The 18,127-nt window shown below is 40.8% G+C and overlaps 1 protein-coding gene across 3 annotated transcripts in view; it reads right to left on the bottom strand.

Annotated features, from left to right (window-relative positions):
- The window catches only part of nlrx1 (NLR family member X1), a 38,177-nt gene that overhangs the window by 17,246 nt on the left and 2,804 nt on the right, over positions 1–18,127 (bottom strand). For all 3 annotated transcript variants that reach the window (XM_035622819.2, XM_035622818.2, XM_035622820.2), the window contains exons 3-6: positions 16,085–16,197; positions 4,684–5,074; positions 2,449–2,680; positions 34–1,201 (exon numbers count right to left, since the gene is read on the bottom strand). In XM_035622819.2, coding sequence (XP_035478712.1) covers positions 34–1,201; positions 2,449–2,680; positions 4,684–5,074; positions 16,085–16,197 — 1,904 coding nt within the window. The remainder of the gene's footprint in view (positions 1–33; positions 1,202–2,448; positions 2,681–4,683; positions 5,075–16,084; positions 16,198–18,127) is intronic.

Below are 18,127 nucleotides of genomic sequence, written 5' to 3' on the forward strand. Positions count from 1 at the left end.
TATAAGAATGAGTGAAAATAACAAATATGTTACCTCTGACAAGGTGCTTCCTTAGGGCATTTGTGATCTGGACCACAGTGTTGCTCTGGATGTTGCAGCCAAGTTGCTGGAGAAGGACACGGTTACCATAATGCAAAAGTCCACCCATGAAGATGGGGTAAAGCTCAAAAGACTGGCCTTCACTGTACTGCTGTGGCTGAGGGCCATGGACTCCCAGGAGCCTGTGCTCCACCTGATCCAGGACATCCTCGTTGTAGCTATCCTCAGTGCGGAACATCTCAGCTGCCATGGTTCTGGCTATGCTGCCTTTGTTATGGCTGCTGATTTTCTCGTAGAACTTTGGAAAAAGTTTGAGGAGGTTGAACACAGCAAATATTCGAAGGGGGACAAATTTAGAAAGGATGTTGAAGAGGGCACTAACATCCTCATTTGCCTGACCAATGGCCACAGACACCTGCCTGGTCAGCTTCTCCAGAGCTGATTTGTTCTCACCTAAAACCACATAGAGAGCTGCCAGGTACTCCTGCATGGCTGGGACAGCGAATACATACCGCCTTTGACCATTCTCATTGAGAGGTTCTGGTAAATTCTTACCACTTTCTACACAAGGAGCCAGGAAGAAGTCTAGCACATCAGTCTGGAACATGGCCAACTGACGTAGCTCCTCATCCGTCTTGGTCTTCCCTCCTATCCACTGCTCCAGTTCATTCTCTGAGAATGACGTTCGTTTGTATGTCACGCCATCAAATGCCAGTTTACCAACTGTACGGACTACGTACAACATCAAAGAAATGTGGTGGTCCTGAATGGGCACATCTGTCCTTGTGCTTGTGCCCAGCACCTCACCCCCAAAGTTGAGCCTTAGGAAACTAGTGTATATGCCAGTCAGTGTTCGGATGGGTGCCTTGGCATCAGTAAAATGGAGGAAGTGTAAGGTAGCACATGTAAGCCAGCAGTAAGAGGGCAAGTAGCAGGCTGCAGCCAGCTGGCTTTCTCTCTGGAGGTTGAAGTAAAGCAGCTCTACAAGAGCCTGGGCCTCACTGTCACGTGTTGTCTCCCTACTCCGCTGAAGTAGGCGGCTGGTGAAGTACGTCCGCTGACGGTCTGGGTCACTGAAGCCACAAATCTGCGCATAGCGACTCACATACTTCTGAGGGATACTGTCCAGGGCAGACAGTCTGGTGGACACCAAGATGCTGGCCTGGAAAACACACAGCAAGTCCCTCACCAGCAATCACAAATATGAAATATAACACACTTTAGAAAGAAAAAAAATTGGGCCTTGTGCAAGACCCATTCGTACAAACAGATGTTAAATCGAGCGTACAAGTGATTTCGAGTGCTTCAGACCTGTTGTAGAAGTCACATGAATTAGTTTGATGTTAACCAAATCATGTTTTTCTCGAATGGATCGTATATTTAATCACAGTTATAGATAAATATATAGATTACACCTCATCATGTTGGCATTATTCTGTTTCTGCTTCAGACACTTTTGCAAACTCTTGGGCTGGTTAAACTTACTTTACCAAGCGTGTCTCTGAAAAACATATTAAAAGGCGCATAAAAACACAGTATTATAGTAGCTTTATCTTTGCACACTCTTAAGCATGTAGTACAATTATTCCTTTCAATCTACAGTTGGGATTTTAATTAGGAATGCGTGTTGATCATTTGCATTATAATTTAGTTCCAAACAAAATGTGACATGCATAAAAATGGCTATGTGTTGAAAGTTGCAATCAAATACCTGGTCAGATGTGTAATCTTTCCTTTTTTATCCTTTCCAGGCTTTATCCACTATGAATGGATTCATGTTATTTAGGACAGGCTCCAAATTCCCAGTTAGAAAGCACTTGATATTAGTGATTTCATGGTGTTACCGATTACTCCAGATACTTTGGAAGAAACTATGTGTTGGTTAAATATCTGTAGAGCCCTTTAACTTAACTGTAGCGGTGCCCTTGAAACTGTGCAGTATTTAATACTTAGACTGTGGGGATCCCCCATTGTCTAACTTGTTCCAACACAGATCCATAATAATCTGAAATGTGTTTTTTACAATAGTAGAGACTCCATTTCCTGTTTTTTATTGCATGCTCTGGGGTTGTACTGCCGATACAGAACTTTTTACCAAATAGGTTTTGTGTCTTTGTGAAAGAGATGCTGAGGCCAGTGGACAAGTAATGTAATAGATGTGTACCTTAACACGGTTTAAAACAGATAGCACAGAATGCGGTGGCAAACCTACTTGCTAACCTTCAGTTATGCAATTTCACCTTCAACATTTCTTTTTGTTTAATGACATTGCCACTCTGAATCTAAATCTGCCCTTCTAGTAATAATCCACATTACCAGTAGTATTCAAGACTAGATTTTGCACTTCGGCATGACCAGTACAAAACAACAAATGACACAGGAGAGAAAGGGGTCAAAACTTTCCCTGACCTCAGGCAGGAGGTACTTCCTCAGCAGGTTCACCACCACTACATCTGGACGCAAAGCCTCATTAGGATCACTGCAGAGCTCTGTTGATCCAATTCGGAAGTCCAGTTTCATCTTCTCTATCCCATTGAAGACGAAGAGCACATCCTTGGCCTGGTTTCCCTCTCCACTCAGCAAGGGGTGTTTTCTTAGGTGGAGGTACTTCCTGCTCACCAGATCCCTTAAGGAAGCAACCCTGTAGTCAGAGAAATATGACTTATATATTAGCTGTACAGAAGGCTGTCATGATATCACATTTTCACAAAAGATTATAGTGGCCACATTTTTTTCCAATCACGAGAACATTATTATGTCTATAGAAAGTTGGACAATTATAATTGTGTTTTATCTCAATTTTATCTATTTACTGTATAGTTTCACATCTACATCTCAAATCAAGTACAAATTGTGTTCGACACGATTAATTAAATAGTTGTCACTGTACTTTAGGTGAGCAATATCACAGCCAGACTGATCATGTTCAAGCTTTCTCTCTCACACACACACACACACACACACACACACACACACACACACACACACACACACACACACACACACACACACACACACACACACACACACACACACACACACACACACACACACACAACTGTAACATGGTGTGTAGCATACTGTAAGTACCCTGCTGATACAGTTTCTTAGTCTTAAACGTTGGGTCAAAATTCAAAGCAAATGAACAAGACAGAGAGATATTGTCAAATAAGATGCCATCACCAGAAACAAGAATCAATGGGCCTCATGCGAGAACATTTTCGTATTTTAATCCTAAATTTCTCCTTAATTTATTCGTAGGCTACGTCGGATTCATTAAATGCTTATATCTTTAGCAAAAAATGCGTGTGAATTACGTGCATAAACATGATGAATACCTTTTGTGCGTATTTATGCAAGCGTGCACGAGGATCGCAAATTAGCATAATTAACACACCCAAAATACCAATTAAGGTTTTGCTTCCTGCCCCAATGTCAGGATGAGTAAACAGTATTAAAGAGTAAAAGGAAGAAGTTTACGAGATCGGAGATTGAAGTTCTTTTTTCAGTCATCTAGAAATGGAAGTCTATATTTTTGCAGCGTCAGGAGGAGTTAAAGGGGCAGTAAACAATTTTAATCCGGTTCACTTTTTGTCAAATTAAGTGAATATTTCCTGACCATGCGCTAGTCTAGGTGGTTTAACACCTATGGGAGATTTTGCAGCGATGTGAAATTGATATCATGACATATTTGTAAAACATCCCTGCAATCAAAATTGTTAAACAGTCATCAGGATAATCATACATGTCATAATAATGAGACAAATTATTATGTAAATTCTTAGTTATATATCTGTTGAAATGTCAACTGTGTCTAATGCATTATAGCTGTGTAATGGTCAAATGTGAAGTGAAAGCACGATGGAAAGACCAGAGAGACTGAGCAGATACTGCTAGATGAGCAAAAGGGAAGGATCCACATGAAAATAGACTGATGGAGTAGTGACTTTGTTTGAATCTTGTGGCCATTTGCAAAAGACAAAAGCTTGATCATGCCATCATTTGCCCCATCCGCTCTACTTGGTGATTTAAAGTAGATGTGTGATACAGGATATCCAAGCAGAGACAGCAAAAAAAAAGAGTATTAAAGAGTTAGACACACACGCTTCAACTGCCTGGCAAGACAGCATCCCTTTGATCAAGAATCTCAACAAGCATGAGAGAATAAGTTACCAGAGCAACTTACTATACCTGTCACTTTATCCAAGACTCCACAAAAAGTAATTGTGAAACTGGGGCAGCAGTTATCTGTTCTCTTTGGATTTCTATAACACCTAAAATAACTAATGTCATAGATGTACACGCCTTCAACCTAATCACTCGTAATCCAGGCAAGTTGTAAGTAGAACTAATGCGAAAAGGGACGGAATCATTCAATTATTGTAATAATTTCATTTTCAATTTATAATTTAAAATATTTTTTACTGTTAATATTGCATTTAGCTTCTGCTAGTATTAAATAAATAAAATATAAAGTATCGAGTTTGCTTGCGACCACACTTAAATGAGAGCAGAATCTGCATTGCAATCTGACAGGTTTAAACTTGTTCATACCACGTAGCAAAAATAGAATGTGTTCATTGGCTCTGATGCACTGGTGAGACATGATTCGAAATGAGGAAGAGAAAGAGGGAGACATCTTGCCTTGACAGGTGGCTGAGGTCCTCACAAGAGAAAGGCACCAGGAGCTTGAAGTTGGTCAGGGTAGTCCCAGTGCACCAGTCCAGAACCAGCTTTCGGATCACTGTACTTTTACCTGTTCCCACAGCCCCGTACAACAGCACATTGACCCCCCGACCATCACTCCAGGCATCAGTGGGCTCAAACAGCTGTTCCACAGTCACAGAGTGGCTGGAGGGGGTCTGGCTTTGGGGAAGGGAGCTGAGTGGTCCTGCCCTCTCCTCAGCCTTTCTTTCCAGAATAAGTGGATCCACATGAATGGACTCCGGGCTGATGTAACCTCCAAACTGTTTTTCCTCCTGGGGAAGGTGACTGAACCACAGGAAGAGCTTCCTCTTGTGGATCTGGATGGGGTCTACAGTGAGAGAGAAGAAAAGGGGTGTATTTACACTTGGGCTGTCAGAATATCACATGTTCAACACGACCATTATACAGCAGTTGCCAAAATAATTCACAATATTGCTCATCGCCTGAAATTAGCATAATCATAATAATAAATAATAATGAAATGTGGCAGGGGGCGCCATTGAGTCATTTTGGCACAGCCATGCCCTAGACCACTAAAATATTCTCACCCATCTGATGCGTGTGCACATTTAGGTTCAAAAAGCCGATTCATTTGTATTACCAATATCATCTTTAACTTTGTTTATTTTGTCTTTGATCTCATTTTTTGCAAATTAATTACACTCAAAATACTAACCAGGGTTGTGCAGTGATCACAGTGATTGAAGATAGTCAGAGTGATCACCAATTTTCCAATGAATGCATTAAATGATCGTTATTATTTGTAGTAGTAATATTAAATTTATATTAAAATGAATTTAATTAATTTCATTCTGCATCTCCCACATACACTATAACCAACATTGTGACACCACACTGGCACACACACAACTGTGTCGGTGCCCAGGTGATACAGAAATGGAGCAGGGCAGACACAGAAGATATCAGTGCCTGAGTCTGGTTCTTTGTTTCTTGTGATCGTGATTAAAACATTCAGCCATAACTAGAATGAATGAGAGAGAGAGAGAGAGAGAGAGAGAGAGAGAGAGAGAGAGAGAGAGAGAGAGAGAGAGAGAATGAGATTTTTTTTTAGATTTTTACAAAAACACTTTATTTACATGTTTTCACAATAAAACAAGTTCAAGTACAGTGCATACTTCCCTTTTAAAAAAAACAAATCAGTCAGTTAAAAATTGTGCAAACTGCAAATCGTCGTCATCAGCATAACAAAGAATTTTTTTGTAAGACCAAATTTTTTTTAAAGTTCCTATATCCCCAATGTTTTTATAAAATCTGAACTCAAACCAGAGTCTGGCCCTGAGGTTCACAAACCACACTGTTCTGGCCTCCTGCCCTTCCCTGTTCTCTACCCGGTTCTTCCTGGACACATAAATGGCCATCTTAGCTTCACCTAAAAGAAAATTAAGAAGCTGCCACTTCTCTTTTTTGCTCTTGTTGTAGCCAGCTCCCATGATAAAAACCCTCTGACAAAACTTTAGCTGCCACTGCAGATCACATGTATAAAACTGTGCATGTATGATAAAAACTAAACGGGAACCCTTGTAACACCCGCCAGTGTCATAACAGCCCACCAATGTGATAAACCACAAATAGTTATACAAGTTATGCAGCTTTTAATGTAATGATCCTACAAATGTAATACATTTCCCACGGACGTAATAGCAGTTGCCTGCTACAAATTTAAACAGGCAGTAAGCAATTTTGGAGAAAGCTTGTTGTTGTTGTTGTGATTTTACTGCTCTGGCCGGGCCACGAACCTGCATACTCAGGTTGATGTTTACCAACTGCACTAGCAGGGTTGTGTGGTGAGGTCTGCAACATTTTTTTGTTTTAGATTTACAGAGCCAGGGCTGAGCCGAATACCTAGATTTATTTTTTGGCACACAGAACGGACAGCTAACGGGCCTTGAGGAAATATTCACAGATTTTTACACAAAGTGTTTTGCTAATGTAGTAGCTATTAGTCAGCTCATTATAAGATATTACAGGTTTGGGCAGAGCGAGTCAAAACGTGTCAAAGCAGCGCTCAGAGTCATTTAATAACTTTCACAAACATTGAGTTCAACATAGGCTGTGTATTAATAAATCAACCTTCTACCTTCTCTTCCACTTTCTCTGTCACTCTCTCTGTATCTCTCTCTCTTTATCAATTAAATTGTTCAATACTAGCAGCTTTATTGGCATGGGAAACTTACGAAGATTATGTTGTCAAAGCAAGTGTGAAAAAAACCAAAAGATAAAAATAACAATGTACATACAATAGCAGTGAAATATTTATTTACATTTAAATTCTTGGGAGGGATTTTAACTGCACTGAAAATGCGTCTTTAGATCACAATCACGCAGAGCCTCATCCAGCCTCTCAGCCCGCCTTAAAGAAACTTGTCCACTCCCATGGCCCAATGTTTTTAGACAGAGGAAGGGTGATTTTAGCAGTCTTAGGTAGTGGTGGGACCATGGTAAGACTCAGATAAAGAGGTTGTGTCAGCAGCACACCCTCAATGTCACACGAGACATCACCAGATCTATGAAGGATCTAGAGACCGATATAGTGGAACTAGAACATTTAAGTGAGTCCACAGAACATAGAGGCTCTTTTGAAAGTCTCAAAGTCAAAAAAATGGCTTCAGCCGACCTGCTGGACGATAAAGTACAGGGTGCACTAGTCAGGTCCCTGTTCCAGAACATCAGGGAAATGGATGCTCCCTCTAGCTTTTTCTTCAGCTTGGTGAAAAAGAACAGGCAGAGGAAAGTGATCCACGCACTGCTCTCTGACACGGGGCAGGAGCTCATGCAACCATGCCAGATACAAAGGCGAGCTGTGAGTTTTTATTCATCGCTATATACAAGTAAATATAAAGAGGTGCAGAGGCTCCTACAGGAGTTCTGTTACAGACTGCCACAAGCTGTGCTCTGTGTGTAATCATGGAGAACGTGTTTGCTGTGCCTCCCGGGTCTCTACGTCGTGTTTGTGCCTTGTCACATGCGACTGTTGTCATGGCAGCGCAACGCCGTAGTTGCGCAGCAGACCCGGGGAGGAGTGAGGCGGAGCTTTGCGGAACACGAAGGGAGGGGGGCGAGGAGTGAGCAGGAAAGCGCTGGAATCGACCATAGTCTCACAGGGCTGTTTATACAGAAAGAGGAGGGTGCTGTGTGGCTTGATCCTTGAGGTGTTTTGACATGGAATGGCAAAGACGTAGTGCACACACCTGAAAACCAATATAACTTAAAAGGGGGCATAATATGGGCCCTTTAACACATTCCAGTTTTTCCCATAGGATTTTTAGAGACTATGGGGGGTGGACGTCAGGCCTTTGAGTGGCGTCAGCTGCAGCAGTCACCGCAGCTCAATTACTGCAGGTCATGTTTTAACGTTTCAAACAGAAAACCGCGGGCCAAACGTACATGTCGAGAACGGCCACTACACTAGTAACGTTAATAAAAACACAGTGGAGCTCTCTGCCTCCCTCAGTCTTTTATTTGCGCTTGTGAAAATGAGGAGCAGGGCTAGGCTGAGTGACAGACTGAGATCTGCTCTGCTGAAGTAACGCTGCGGCGGTTGTATTTTCGTTGTTAAAGTATTAACTTTAAACCATATACTCTCTATGGTTTTGACCATTTTTAAGCTTTTCAAACACAGACTTGCGTTAAAAAAACAAAAAACTTATTTTTTAGGGGTGCTGGAACAGATTTTGGCAGGTCATGTGTGTTTGTTTGTGTCAAAGTCAAACTTCCTCAAATACTCCAGCAACACAAATCAAATAGATGTTGGTAAAGGAGTAGAAAGATGTAGTGCACCTTCAGATCGACCACTGTCCGCTCTGTCCCACTGACGGTTGACAGCATCAGCAACACGTCGCCACTCTCACTGCTTCTTTTTATAAGCGATCCCGCTGCTGTGGCACCAAATAACGTTTTTTTCCGGGCATCCACCTCCCCTACAGGTGTGTCTATCTCAATGTCTGAGAAATTACCTTTTCTTTGTTCTTTTCTCACCTGTCGCCTTGATTCACCGTAACGAAAGAATAATTGCACTCCAGGCTCATTAATAAATGGATCAGCATTCATGAGGTGATTTGCATTGAATGTTTATGGTTAAAAATGGGCGTGTACAGGGCGGGATATGAGGCTGATTCATGTACGCACACTTCTAGGTGATCTGTGATTTATTAAGGGAGAATTGCTTACAGGTGCCTACGCACGGTTTTAAAAGCTTGAATACTTTTTGCCATACACCATTTTGGGCTATTGGGCGCACATACACTTTTAGTAAGGATCCTACGCACAGTTTCATAAATGAGACCCCAGGTCCTGTACCGTGATGATGCATACTAAAAATGAATGGTGGTCTAGCTGCACCCTTTGTTGTGGAGAGGGGGGTACGGCAGGGATATTCCCTGAATGGGATGCTATACTCCCTCGCCATCGGGCCCTTGCTCCATTAACTAAGGAGAGAACTGACTGGTGTTTACTTCCCAGGTGTAACATCAGCTGTTAAAATTATGTTACACCTGGGAAGTAATGGATTATTGTATGTATAGTTATGGATTATTGGACACAAATATTTCCCTACAGCTGGTATTTGGAGAGCTTGACACAGGGCACCATTTGGTGTGCAGTAGGGATGAAACCGTTACCGGTTTCACGGTAAACTACTACCCATCGGTTAGATGTACTGTTTCAAATTTTAATTATCATTAAAACCGCAGTTGATTACAACGGTATATTACAGTACAGTAAATACTGTACAGCTCTCCCTGGCGCAGGCACCGGATGTGATGTGGGTTTGTTAAGGATGGCGTTAAGCAGGACAGTGCACCAGAAGTATTGGGCATATTTTGGGATTTACAAAAGTGCTGAGGGACAGTTGATAGAAGATGGCAATCCTGTCTGAAGAACATGCAGAAAAAAAACGCTATTGAACAGCTCTTCAGGATGAACGAAGGATTCCGAGCCGCGCTTAAGAGCAATTTTTTTTAATTTGTCTATCATGCGCTGCCCAATTCTCATAAGTTTCCCCTCCTGCAAGTCAAGAAAGAGAGAGAGAGACGGTGGTCTAGCGAGTACAGTGAATGCAGAGAGGAGCGGCATTAGTGAGGACAGATAATTGAATCAGAGAAATAAAACTTGTGGTTGTGTTGTAAAGTAGAAACAAATGGATCTTGTTTCAAGATGGATCTTTTTCAAGAAAAATAAGAACAATGAGCCAGTCTTTTGAAAGGTTTATGTATCAGTACTTTTTGAACATTTTCATCACATTTTAAAAATACCGTGAAAATACTGATAACTGTGAAAATGTTGGTCACTTTAACCATGACGTTAAATTTTCATACCGTTACATCTCAAGTGTGCAGTGATAGGAGCAGATTTGGAAATTAGTGTGTTATTAATAATCATCAAGGACAATTAATAATTATCATAAAAATATTACTAGGACCTAATAATTTGGGACATCATTCTGTAAACAGGGGGTAATTAACCAAACCTGTGGAATTATGATATGATATTTATGATATTGAAATCATAAGTTGGACAGTGAAGGGGTGGGAATCTGAGCCCTGACCCTCACAATCAGCTGTTATAACAACACAATGTGCACAATATAGCACAGAAAACCTCTCTTTAAATATAGAAGTTTATTCAATTTTAGCATTATTAATTCACAATCAATTGTACTTAAATCAAACAAACATTAATCTCAGTTCTAAGCTGATAAACAAAGAAGAAAAGCTACAACTACAAACATAAACTGTACACAAGCATTAATTGACGTGTGTGTGTCTGGGTGTGGGTGTGCACTAGGTAGCACAGGCAGGTGGCGTGGGGACAGCTAATCCAACCTGACTCTTGCTACATGTGCACACATGTTTGTTGGTAGACTCTATAGATTTACTAATAATACCTAGATAGGGTACGTCACCCAGACAAGATGGCGGCACCATTCATTTCAACGGGAGTTGCTCAGCGCATGTGCCGAAAAAGTTTTACTTCCGGGATATGCGGCCGATAGATTCTGCGCCATAACATGTCTCCCGTCGTGCCTCTGGGTTATGAGGACGAGCAAACCGCGTTCTGGATCTCGCTCTACGCGTTCATGAATGCTACGCAATGCTACGCTACATCTGATGCTAGCGGACTTCACGGATGTTTATCCAGACTTCTACGGCAGTGTTTTTCAACCTTTTTTGAGCCAAGGTACATCTTTTTCATTGAAAAAATCACGAGGCACACCACCAAACAAAAATGTTAAAAAATGATACTCTGTAGCCTATATTAACAATTTAGTCATTCTTATCAAAGTGTCTTGAATATGAATCAAATAAACACAAAGAAAAAAATAATTCATCATCTTTTATATATCTTCTTTCAAACAAAAAGTGCACTTAACATGACCACTTTAAAAATACAGCTTGAACATAAATGCTACAACAATGTGGTGTTAAAGGTAGTAGAAAACTTCAAAGTGTTTTGCAAATTCTAATTCTGTCTAAAGGCATTCAATTAGCAGGAACATAGTGCTTATTCTGACAGATGCAATAATATTTGGGTAAGATTTTACTGTCCCACACTGAGAAATATGAAGAGCTGCATGTACAAAATGTCAATCAGTGTATTTTACTCACTTAGTGTGAAACCTGTGCCTTTTTGGATGAACACAGAGCTGATATCCTGGCAGGAATTGAAGAAAGACACACACGAAGTTCTAACTCAATGGCTCTCAGTCTCTCTCTGTTTTTAGTTTTTATGGCAGTCAGGCTTGAGAAGCTCACCTCACACAGATATGTCGTGGAAAATGGGAGCAATGTCAAAATAGCTTTGTTTGCCAGAAAGGGGAACTCCTTGGAAGCAGTCAACCAAAAACTGTCCAAAGGTAGATCAGCAAAGCTTAGCTTGAAACCACGATTTTGTCTCAGTTCAGTTAGTTCCTCCTGCTCCTGTGAAGTCATGTCCTTTCCAACAACTGCTGAGCTGTATGGGTCCCTAACCCAGTCAAGACTGTCCGTGGAGGCTGAAGAGTAATAGAATGACATCTTTTCCTCCAGAGTTTTCAGATGTTTACCTTTTATCTCACACAGTGCAGCAGTGTTAACATGTAGCCATTACTTGGTGAGTGGGAACATTTCAAGGTTGCCACTTTCCACATGTTGTTGCCGGAGGTGCACCTTTGAACGGAAGCCATTTATTTGTGAGTAAGTTTCCGTTTTGGCCTTGCATCCGTCTGTTCAGTTCATTCAGATGATGAAAAATATCCACCAGATATGCCAGCCTTGCACACCACTCATCACTTGCAAGCAGCTTTGCGTAATCGGATCCCTCATTTGTCAGAAACACTTTAAGTTCCTCCCGCAGCTCATACACACGGGCCAGCACCATGCCGCGCGACAACCATCGGACTTCCGTATGGAACAGCAGGGCCTTATGATCCGCTCCCATTTCCTCACACAAAGACGCAAATATGCGGCTTTTCACAGGACGTGTCTTTACAAAGTTTACCATGTGCACAACATCATTCAACACAGGGGTTAGGTCTGCTGGTAAAGTCTTGGCCACAAGGGCCTCACGATGTAAGAAACAGTGCGTAACAATCACATCTGGGTTTATTTCCTTCACTCTGCTGACGAAACCTTTGGTGCGCCCGACCATGGCTGCGGCTCCATCAGTGCAGACACTCATGCAGTTTTCTCACTTAAGTCCTCCTTGTTCAAGATATTGTGATGTGACCCGAAAAATTTCCTCTCCTGTCGTTCTTTCTGGCAATGTCTTGCAAAATAGGAAGTTTTCTCTGATTGCGTCTCCATCCACAAAACGCACATTGGCCAAGACTTGAGCATGTCCACTAATATCCGTATACTTATCAAGTTGCAGAGCAAATTTCTCACTGATATGGATCTTTTCCAAAACCACACTTTCGATGTCTGCATACATGTCAGCAATACGTCTAGAAATGGTGTTATCTGAGAGAGGGACTTTGGCTATTTCATTAACTGCTTCAGGTCCGAGCATCTCATTTACAATGGCTTTGCAGGCGGGTATTATTAACGTCCCTGCCACAGTGTGGGACCTTTTTGATTTAGCTACAAGTTCAGCTACATGGTAGCTAGCTTTAAGGGCTCTCTCATTTACCTTTGTGGTTTTTCTCATAAATGTTGCCTGCTTCTCCGTGTGTTCACGCAGGCGAACAAAATAGTCCACATTCTTGTTTTGAAGCGAAGGGTGTTTCGTTTGGAGATGGCGTTTAAGCTTGCTTGGTACCATAGCACTGTTGGATAGCTTTTCACCACACACCAAGCACAACGGAATCGGTGTCGTTGCATCCCCGGTGAAAGTAAATCCAAATGAAAGGTAACTCTCGCTGTATTGCCTCGAGCTCACCGTCTTTGCTTTCTTTTGACCTACACTCATACTAGGGCTTTCATCTTGGTCCGAATTTTGTCCAGGGCCCAGTTTGGAGTTAGCATTTTTCCTCTTCAAAAACTTATCCATCACTGTCACCGCAGTCTCACTAGCCAAAGTGCTGTCACTGCCACCTGTCACATTCATGCATCACTAATTCTCTTGTCTCAACGTACAATGCAATTCGCTACCTTCTGCCATCTAGTGATATGGAAGAGTATTACATGATTACGCTGCCAGTCACTACTACAGCGCAGACACTCGAAAATGGCATATTATTTGCAGATAATTAATTATTTGTTTTCAAAAAATGTTTTTAGACCAATTAGGTGAAATTGGATAATTTCCCACGGCACACCTGACGATCTCTCACGGCACACTAATGTGCCACGGCAGACTGGCTGAAAAACACTGTTCTACGGGACTCGATTCGAAAGTGAAACCACGGATGTATGCAGATGGCAACAGCGACCGACAATGAAGTTCATGTGAAAAGTAAGTTTATATAACATCGCTAAAATGGTTGATTTCATTGTTAATTCGTGTTAAATATTTATCAGTGAAAACGAGTCATTTGATTCTCCACAATAAACCACAACCTGGTAAGAGGTGTTCATTCTGTCTCTGTCATTTTTGTAAAGACACTGATGCTGTGTGTATGTGTGTGTGTGTGTGTGTGTGCACGCGTGCGTGCGTGCATGACATATAACTACAACGTGCTGGAAAAGTTATTACTAGGGCTTTATGAATAAGTGCTTTACCTGTTTATATTGAACAGTATATTTGTATGGCTTCAGTGTATTGTTAATGCTGATATGTTTCATGTTTCTCCACAGCAGTCTTCTGCAGTCAGGGCTGAGCTGAGTTCATGATGTATCATAAGATCTTACTCCATGGAGGATGTTTGAGAGAGACACCATCTCCTCCTACAGTCACATGACCTGTAAGGACTTCATTCACCATGTACTTATTTATACTTTATATATATTCATTTATAGCGCAGCATATAGGTTGCAATATGTTGATTTGAACCAGTGATACACTGATAAGATTTTTCAGAGCCTCACCACTTTGATCCTCCTCAGCTTTTTGATTTTACGTATATTCATAAATTCTTTATTTTCAATAGTCACTGTCAAAGACCAAACTGTATTTAATATTGTAAAATAAAAAGCATAGATTGTTTAAGTGCTGTTAAAAAGTTGGTTTTTTTGGTGTAGTAGTCAATTTGACTTGACAGTTGGCGTGACGTGATGGTGTAACCACGGTGATGCAATAACCATGACAGCCCTAATGACCAGGAGTTACAGTATGTACATTATAATTAACCTTTTATATTGATGTAACTGAAACCTGCCACTTTATGTTTTACTATGAAATCATGAACACTGACGCTGAGGCAAGTGAGGCCTTCAGTTTTTTGGGATGTTGGTCTGGGTTCTTTTGTGACCTCCTTGATTAGGCGTAGAAGCACTCTTGCAGGAATTTTGGTAGGTCACTCCTGGGAAGGTTCACTACTGTTCCAAGTTTTCTCCATTTGTGAATAATTGCTCTAGTCCATTGTTCTCTGGAGTCCCAGAGAATTAGCAATGGCTTATTAACCTTTTCCAATTCAATTAAATTCAATTTTATTTGTATTGCGCCAAATCGCAACTTCCAGACTGAGAGATGTCAATGATTTTGTTTCACAGATGTTCTTGAATTTCTTTAGTTCATGCCATCATGTGTTGTTTTTTGAGACCATTTACCCGACTTCACATTGCCAGACAGGTACTATTTATGTGTGTATGTTTGTGTGAAATGTAAAGTGTCCTTGGGTCCATTGAAAGGCGCTATATAAATTTAAGTTATTATAATAATTATTATTAATTTTAAGTGATGTTAAGACTAAACAAATCTGGCATTAATCATGCCTGGGTGTGGCTAGTGACATTGAATGCTAATATCAATAACTTTTGGTTAATTGTTTGATTTCAAAACTGAAGGGCAATTACTTTTTCACATTGGGTCAGGTTGGTTTGGATATCTTTTTCCTTCAATCAATGAAATCATCATTTAAACACAGAATTTTGTTCCTGATTGATTATCTTTTACTTTATGTAAAAATCCATTTTTCAGTGTTTGAACAGATAAATGTGTTTCTGTTTCCTGCCGGCCCACAAACTGTGAAAAATGACCAGCCTGTTGTTTTTTTTTAGCTGACAAAACCATACAGCCTGGCTCTGAACAACTGGTTCAGATTTCTCTCCCACTGTGATGTCAGGGTTGGACTCTTTTGGGATAACCCCGCCTGCAATCTGAGAATCTCCCCTTCTTCGGTTGACCAATCACAACAGACTGGGCCAGCTGGCCAATCAGAGCAAACTGGGGTTTATCGGGAGGAGGGGCTAAAAGAAATCCAGGTGTTTTAGACAGAGGGTGAAAAGAGGAGCTGCAGGAATAGGCAGTATGAGATCACTGATGCCTTTTCTGAACATTAGTACCCAAATTAAAAGTATGAACCTGAATATGAGTATAATATGTCACCTTCAAAATTAGTTGGATGATCTGATATATTTTGGTGTGACAAATATACAAAAATAGAAGAAATCAGCAGTGGGCAAATATTTTTTGACTGCACTGTACCATTTCTTTTAATCCAAGACTTTATGGGATTGGAATACACAATTGCTGGATTGCACCATTAAGAACAACTAACATTTCCACCACTGCTATAAATGCTACTACTTGTATTTCAAACATACACGCTAAAGTCCCCAACAAAAAAAACATTCTTTCAAAGAGTTCTGCAAGCCCATAAGAGCTCCAGATCCCGGCAGATCAATACACCACTGGATGAAACATAGCAGAAAACTTCTGACTGTTGCATTTGTATTTAATAATGCAGAATGTTGTTGTGACTGTTAAACAACTAAAACGCTAAAGGGGTTCAAACGCTGTGCACCTGGTTCTGAAGTGGTGGAGCAGAAAGTCCTGAAGTGACAGCCAGTAGCTGGGTAGATCGAAACATCAACCCTCCTCCTCAAGCGCCATACTGTGAGCAGCTCACTCAGCGGTCTGGAAGACACAACACATCACACAGACCGCTTCAGTTAAAATTGTTTAGACTTCATATGACAAAAATTCACTGAAACAAGCTGGAAAGGATAACATACTCATTTCATTTCAAAGGAATGCAATTACCAAACGTGCAATATATATATATATATTTCCATGTGCAATTACTGTTACTGCTCTGTATATAGTATTAATATTTTAGATTTTGTACATACCTATTGCGTTTTTTATATTTTGCTATCCACTTTGCTGCTTTTTCACCCAAATTTCCCCATTGTGGGACGATTAGGATTATCTTTTCATTTTTTATAACCTTGGAGCTTATCAATACTACTACTACGAGCTTTCATATTTAAATAGCAGCCGTTTAATAGCAGGTTTCTGTTCCCATTCCTATGCCTGATTTTTTTTTCCCACCAAACATTCAGTGAAGAAGAATGCCAGAGTCAAAGCTAATTGGAGACGAAGGCCCACCCCTTCTCTGCCTCTGATTGGCTCAGACAGTGGTATTCTTCTTCCCTGTATGCTGGTAGGGAAAAAAAACTTAACGCTACACACAGACAGGGCAGGTAAATGTTAGGCGCAATCAGGGAAATTTTTTTTGTCACAGTCCACAGATCTTTGGTCGACCGTAAAGCGCTTATGCCAACTTGGGGATAGAGCTAGCATCCATCTTCTTCACTCACTTTCTGCCAAGCCTTCACCCAGTCATGACACAAATAGCAACTTGTGTCAAAAAGTTTGGGCTGCCCACACACAGCAAGCCTCAATTTCTGATACATTGACAGGACGTCTGACGAGAGTGATTGAGGTAAGATCTCAACACTAATTAGAAATCTCATCAACATGTCCCGCAAATATTTTGCTCAAGTTCAAATATTTCTACTCGAGCAACTGACGCGCCATTGGCGTAGCCCGACGTCAGTGGTGCAAAATTCACGTTCAGTCACTTCTTTGCATTGACTTTGTATGTAATCTACTCGTGCCACGTTCGGTGTGAACGCACCATTAGCCATAACAGCAAACAGTCGAGATATGCAAAGAAATGACATGAGTATAAATCATTAGTTGCTCATTACATGTTACTCAATATGACTTTAATCAGTTACAAGGCAGAAGCGCTGACGACCATGGTTAGTAAGGTGACAACTTGTGTACAAATAAATGAAAGAACAGAGCTTGCACACGCCACAGGCCTGTACTATGACTACTGCTCAACCTACTCCGATTTAACTTGGGGTTAACAAAGGAAGTTGAAGTTGACAAACCCTGGTTGTCTGACTTGGAATTAAACGGAACAGATGTTGGTCTGTTGCAGCCGTGTTAACTAAAGGAGTATGAGGGCGTGCTTAAAAAGGCCTTGTACGGCTGCACAAGCAGAGTCGCTTCAAAATGTCCCAAGCACCGTATTTCATGGAGGAAGAGTGCACATATGAAAAGTTCATAGACACGCGACGGCCAAAAGTAACACCATTTCTGCCAACTAAGCCAGGGAGGCTTGTTGGTAGAGATGTAATGGTATGAAAATTTAACCTCGCGGTTATAGTGACCAAAATTATCACGGTTGTCATTATTATTGCGGTATTTTTAAAACATGATGAAAATGTTCAAAAACATACATAAACCTTTCAAAAGAATGGCTCATCGTTCAGTTTTTTGGCTTTGCTTTACTTTCACCATGCCTTTATCTATATATATATATATATATATATATATATATATATATATATATATATATACAGTCAAGCCCGAAATTATTCATACCCCTGGCAAATTTTAACTTAAATTTACTTTCATTCAACCAGCAAGTTTTTTCTTGATTGGAAATGACACAGGCATCTCCGAGAAGATAATAAGACGATATAAGAGGCAGCATTGTGGAAAAAAAAAATTTAACAAAAGTGGCATGTCCAAAATTATTCATACCCTT

This window comes from Scophthalmus maximus, chromosome 11 (genome assembly GCF_022379125.1).
Source record: "Scophthalmus maximus strain ysfricsl-2021 chromosome 11, ASM2237912v1, whole genome shotgun sequence".
In the NCBI taxonomy this organism is placed as follows: Eukaryota; Metazoa; Chordata; class Actinopteri; order Pleuronectiformes; family Scophthalmidae; genus Scophthalmus; species Scophthalmus maximus.